Source organism: Ranitomeya imitator, chromosome 2 (genome assembly GCF_032444005.1).
Source record: "Ranitomeya imitator isolate aRanImi1 chromosome 2, aRanImi1.pri, whole genome shotgun sequence".
NCBI lineage: Eukaryota > Metazoa > Chordata > Amphibia > Anura > Dendrobatidae > Ranitomeya > Ranitomeya imitator.
The window spans coordinates 528145537-528152367 of NC_091283.1; the positions used below are offsets into that span (position 1 = coordinate 528145537).

Genomic DNA, 6831 nt, shown 5'->3' on the forward strand with positions numbered 1-6831 from the left:
TTCAGCCCGCAATTTAATGAGATTAAAACAATTATTAATCGGGCTATTCCAATTCTTTTTGAAGATGCCACTCTTGCTGTATTGTTGAATAATGGTTGCAACGTTGTAGCAAGAAGGGCACCTACGCTAGGCAACATATTATCCCCTAATTGCTTTATGTCCAAACAACCTAATAGCACCTGGCTTAGTTGTACGGGTTGCTATAAATGCAATATCACTACTTGTACTACCTGTAAGCATTTAATAGTTACAACATTTTTTGGTACCAGGGGTATGGAAAATAAATATAAAATTAAAACTTTTATTAATTGTAACACACGATTTGTAGTATACAAAATAGATTGCATTTCCTGCGACAAATCATACATCGGTTGCACAATTAGAAAACTAAAAAACCGCATCTCTGAACATTTGTACGATATCAAATGTACAACTAACAGCAATCATACCGTTTCCTCAGCAGCGAGACATTTCATTGAAATGCATTCACGCAGCACTGATTCTGTAAGAGTAACGGGCATTGAAAAAATAAAAAAACCTCCGCGGGGAGGAGACATGCATAGGTCTTTACTCACACGGGAAGCCGTTTGGATGTTTAATTTGGGTACTAGATTTCCGCATGGTTTGAATAAAAAGAGTGAACTTATGTTCCACTATTAGATATGGTAAATTGCAGTGCAGGCACAGATTCATGTATTTATATATTGCATGTTTTTTAGCCTTTTTTTTTTTTGTGTGTGTTTTTTTCTGTCTCTTTTTTGTATTTTCATATATATGGGATTTATTGTATCTTACCATTGTATATATATGTATATTGTTTATATTTTTTGGAATATCTGGCAATGGTTTATATGTTTTTGTGATTATAAGTACTCTTGGTCAGGTGAGCCCCCTTTTTTTTTTTTTTTTTTTTTCTTTAACCTTTCCATTGGTAGGTCAGTCCTTCTTATACCGAATGGACTGCTGAGTAGATCAGCTGTGACAAAGACCGTATGGTCGAAACGCGTAGCTTTCTTCACTTGTCATATGGCATTGTCCCAGGAGTGTGTCTTCTACTATTTTATATGATGGATTAAAGTTTTACATTTTATCAAGAAGCTGGAACATTTTTCTCTTTTACTTGGATCTGCACTACGTCGAGTCAGGACGAAGTTCCGAGCTCCTTGCACATATCGGGTGAGCTGGCTTTTTTCTTTCTTTGTACTTTAGCTGTGGGTAAGACAGGAATATTTCCTGATTCTAGTTCAGTGAAGACAGGGAGGTGGTACAGCTCAGATAGGCCAGGGAGCCCGAGGCGTCCCGAAGGGCTTAAGAGCCCAGGACAGAGCAGCGGCACTGCAATGTTTGATGGAAAGGGCCCAGTCATCCAGTGCCAGTGGGTCAGAGAGTTACAGCCTAGGAATTGCAGCAGGATAAAGGATAAAGGTAGCTCCAAAATGTGGCAGCTTTCTACGTGGGCACAAGCCCTTCTCCTAAGAGTAGTCATGCTGAATAGGGAGGACGGGTCGGTATGTCCCGGGGAAACCCTGGGAGGAATATGTGAAGACACAGGGAAAGGAAAGAATGTGAATGAAGTCATACTCTGTGTTGATGCAGTAACTAATTTGGATGTGCTGCATTTGGAAACAAGTAAAGTTCCTTGTTTAAAGTTTGAAATGGGCTCTGTCTCTTTCTGCTCAACAACATCAGCAGCCGAATTTCAGCTGCCCCTATGCAACGCTGATGGTGCAGAGGGTGCAGCAGAAGGTATGCAAGAAAAGGGACATTGTTTATATGTGTCGGGAGGCCAGGGGGCACATAACCCGATATACTCAGCCACGACTACAGCCCTGGCTCTGCCCCTCACACATAGAGAGTGACAGCTCTTACCGCGACCCCCTGCACTGACTGACAGTTTCTGGCACCATTGCCATGACTAAAAGATTGAGCCTGCCGGGAGGAATAAAGTTCATTTCCTGCAGGCAGCGGGGCTCTCAGTGTGGGCGCTACGTGGTGTCAGAACACTATGAACCTGCGAATTAACCCAATATCTGCAGGTTAATAGCATTATGTTACATGACAGGTTCCCTTTAAAGGCAATGGGATACAGTAACATATAGCCCATGGGCAAAAATCATGATGTTTCTGAATAAAATCTAGACCCATTATTCTAATAATAAAGTCATTCCTTACTAATTCTTCAACTAAACTGTTCATCTTTAATTGTTTAATCTGTTTATTGATAAGGGACCATTAGTATAGCTTTTCTTTATGACATTCAGCCAAAATTACGTCAGATGGGATTCAGACACAAGCGATATGGGCACGCCCTGTGAAAACCAATTTCCATTGTAGACTTTGCCATAGAAGGTTATTGACTTGTAGGTTTGCATTATGTTTGTAGTCTTTATGTAGAAGGATGACAGACTTTGTATGTTCCACAACGTGGGGCATCGTGGGGCAGAATTGGGTTTATTACATGTTCCTTGTACTATAATAAAATTTAGCCAATGAAAATACAATATTGCTTTAATTTCCACCACCCCCCTGCAAAATTGACTGATAATGTTCAGCCTGACCAAACCAATTTGCCACATTACTGCCTAGCAGCTGTTGCAGATTTCCATTACTGCTTACACTGCACATATTACATTATATTGTCGGCAGCTGTCATAATGCACAAACATTCGCTTTCCTGGTTTCCTAATCTAATTAACTCATTTTCTGCCAGACAGTCTGTGTCTCAATTCACTGTAAAACCTACTAGCTGAAAATGGACAATAACCAATATGTCAGAAGAATAGTCATAATTAGTCCTTAGAATAAATATTTCTAATGTAGCCACATTGTCTATTTAGTTGCCTAGATCTAGGAGCATAAGATACATGTAGTGAGAAGGAGGCTATACAAATTATGATTGTTATGAAAGTATCTAGATAGAACTGATATTCTTTATAATCATATATTATACATTATCTTCTATTATACCCCAATAGTAGCTTACATTATATCCTACATTCTAAGACATTATATATTTTCTATTTCCTGCAGGGTTGGAACTAACAGTGTAGCAGTTTCAGCAGATGATTAGGACCACCCCCAAGGAGCTCCAGAGGACACTGGAAGTGGGGTCTAAAACATGTGATAGGACTATAATTAAATAATAATGGAGAGTGTGAATTGCTACGTGCTTAGGACTTTTAAAAGTGTCCCATCACCCCTGAAATTAAAAGAAACTGTCAGTAGGGTCAACCCTCCTAAGCCATCTATATGGACATCTATAATATAACGCTGGGAGCGTCACTCTGTCCGAAGCCTTTATAGACTGCGCAAGCGCAAGCGCCGGCGCAGTCTGGGCCTCACAGAGTGACGCTCCCGGGAGATCGCGGTATGCGTTAACACTGAACGCACACCGCGATCTCCAACAGAGAAGCAGGGACCGCCAGGAGGGTGAGTATCAGCTATATTTACCTGTCCTCCGTTCCACCGCTGTGCGCCGCCATCTTCCCGGTCCTCGGCCTGTGACCTTCAGTTCACAGGGCGCGATGACGCGCTTAATGCGCGCCGGAGCCGCCCTCTGACTGACCAGTCACAGCCAGAGGACCGGGAAGATGGCGGCGCACAGCCAGTGGAACGGAGGACAGGTGAATATAGTAAGTGCTGGGGGGCCTGAGCCGGCGGCGATACCGGCACCTGACCCCAACAGCGCGCCGGTGTCCCCGCCTGCTCAGGCCCCCCAGCACTCGGCGCCGAGCGGGTCAGAGGCAGCGGGGCTGAGCAGGTCAGAGGCAGTGGAGCCGAGCGGATCAGAGCAGAGTGTGGCAGATGTAGCAGAGCTGAGTGTGGCAGGATGGGAGCAGCCCATGTCAGAATGGGGGCGCAGGATGGGAGCAGCACATGACAGGATGGGGACGCAGGATGGGAGCAGCACATGACAGGATGGGGACGCAGGATGGGAGCAGCGCATGACAGGATGGGGACGCAGGATGGAGCAGCACATGACAGGATGGGGACGCAGGATTGAGCAGCACATGACAGGATGGGGACGCAGGATGGAGCAGCACATGACAGGATGGGGACGCAGGATGGAGCAGCACATGACAGGATGGGGACGCAGGATGGGAGCAGCACATGACAGGATGGGGATGCAGGATGGGAGCAGCACATGACAGGATGGGGACGCAGGATGGAGCAGCACATAACAGGATGGGGACAGAGGATGGAGCAGCACATGACAGGATGGGGACGCAGGATGGGAGCAGCGCATGACAGGATGGGGACGCAGGATGGGAGCAGCGCATGACAGGATGGGGACGCAGGATGGGAGCAGCACATGACAGGATGGGGACGCAGGATGGGAGCAGCACATGACAGGATGGGGACGCAGGATGGGAGCAGCACATGACAGGATGGAGACGCAGGATGGAGCAGCACATGACAGGATGGGGGCGCAGGATGGAGCAGCACATGACAGGATGGGGACGCAGGATGGGAGCAGCGCATGACAGGATGGGGACGCAGGATGGGAGCAGCGCATGATAGGATGGGGACGCAGGATGGGAGCAGCGCATGACAGGACGGGGAGGCAGGATGGGAGCAGCGCATGACAGGATGGGGACGCAGGATGGGAGCAGCGCATGACAGGATGGGGACACAGGATGGGAGCAGCGCATGACAGGATGGGGACGCAGGATGGGAGCAGCACATGACAGGATGGGGATGCAGGATGGGAGCAGCACATGACAGGATGGGGACGCAGGATGGGAGTAGCACATGACAGGATGGGGGCGCAGGATGGAGCAGCACATGACAGGATGGGGGCGCAGGATGGAGCAGCACATGACAGGATGGGGGCGCAGGATGGAGCAGCACATACCAGGATGGAGACCATATACCAATATAAATGCTCGCCACCGGGGCGTAGAACGGGTTCAATAGCTAGTTTAGGTATAATCACACACAGCTCTGCAGTGAGATAAGGAGAGCAGAGAGCGGACATTACACTTTAATCACACTGTTAACATCCACTTTTATTTAAAATAAGCTTTGGAGACAGATTACCATGTAGATCTACAGTATTTCCAGCCCATAGCCCAGAACAATTCATTTACATATAAGAAAAATGTGGATTTCTCGGGAATAAGATATTGGACCATCAATATCAAGGTATCATTTTATTTGGCTTCCTTTGAGCTGCGTGCCTGTAGGAGGGTTGATCCTACTGACAGTTTCCCTTTAAATATGACTATACATTACATACCTAACACTTGCTTCTGCTGCCACTTGTTCCTTATGTAAGATTGCTGGACTGTTCTACAAAATGACCACTGCAGAGGCATGGGGAACTCAGTGGAAAGTCTAAAGTGCATCTCTTCCACAGGATGGACAGAACATCGTCATCATTGGCAATGGTCCATTCCCCACAAATGGAAATGCAAAGGAGATGTGGTACAGATTTTCCATATAGCGCTCCATGCATGAGAGTAACTATTGCCATAGCAGACATATCAGCTGTTATGGAACCCAGAAGTTGAGTAGGCCCACTGAGGTGGAAAAAAATGGTAATAACCTTGTCACATGTCCTAGGATAGAAACCCAAACCAGAAAAGACTTTCCTTTGCTGACAACTGTTTCAGGGATTTTGCCTTTAGTCAGTGTGAGTAGTAACTTGATGGCTGCTTTCCTAAGTTAGTAGTAGCTTATGCCTCCGCTATCTATGTTGCTGGCTTATCCCAGTCATCTTGAATGGGCAACAGGCAACACAAATAGCATAAACATCCTACCCTACTGCAGAAGTGTGATACAGCTGTCATATTGGCTGTCACTTTTCAATATTATTTCTCAAAGGTTTCAGTAGTTCATATTGATTCAGTGTAGGTTCCTTTGCTTGAGTGCCATCTCTTCAATCCATATTACTGTACATTATCAACTATGGTGGGGCTCAAAGCTGCTAGACCAGACTGATGTGACGACTGGGGCATGACTGACTGATACATCAAAGCATTCATTCAGAATCATGACAAAAGCCATTTAAAGGCAGAAACACTGCAGCCAATGATATCTATTCTCTATGTATCTATCTATCCTATATCTATCTGTCTACCTACCTGTCTACCTATGTATGTATCTATATGTCTATCTGTCTATCTATCTATCTATCCCATATTTCTCTATCAATCCCATATCTATCTATCTATCTATCTATCTATTATCTATCTATTATCTATCTATCTATTATTATCTATCTATTATCTATCTATCTATTATTATCTATCTATCTATTATCTATCTATCTATCTATCTCATATCTATCTATTATCTATCTATCTATCTCATATCTATCTATTATCTATCTATCTATCTCATATCTATCTATTATCTATCTATCTGCCTGTCTCTGTGGGGTGTACACATAGCATGCACTGTTATACATAAATAAGTGAAAGAAAGTGTTTGTAAATGTACACCTACCAGCTCTCACCCTTGACACGTGGCACTGGTAGTGGTAGTTGTCCCATTTTTTCTTCAGAATATTATTTTGTCTGTGATTGGAAACTATTAGAGGAAAAGCCAAATAATCTACAGTGTTCATCCTTTTTCAATCACAGGTAAGAAGTGAGCAGCTGATTCGTCCGGTAGCATCACATAACTATTCTTGGAGGGGTTACTATGGCAACCTGTATAGTGACATCAATGATGAGGGCCATAGCTGGCAGGAAAAATTGCACAGTACAGTACATGTAATGGGGTTTGTGCAGAAAAGAAAAATTACATCAACTATAGGCTATAGAAAGCAAAGAACGACATGTGCAGAAAGTGGAAGGACAATCAATTACTATTCCAAACTGTATC

The 6831-nt window shown here is 44.6% G+C and overlaps 1 protein-coding gene across 1 annotated transcript in view; it reads right to left on the minus strand.

Moving 5' to 3' along the window:
- Window positions 1-6624, minus strand: part of CFAP97D1 (CFAP97 domain containing 1) — a 121617-nt gene extending 114993 nt beyond the window's left edge. Inside the window, exon 1 of the mRNA XM_069751856.1 lies at window positions 6451-6624. Coding sequence (XP_069607957.1) covers window positions 6451-6571 — 121 coding nt within the window. The 5' untranslated portion in view covers window positions 6572-6624. The remainder of the gene's footprint in view (window positions 1-6450) is intronic.
- Window positions 6625-6831: the final 207 nt, after the last annotated feature.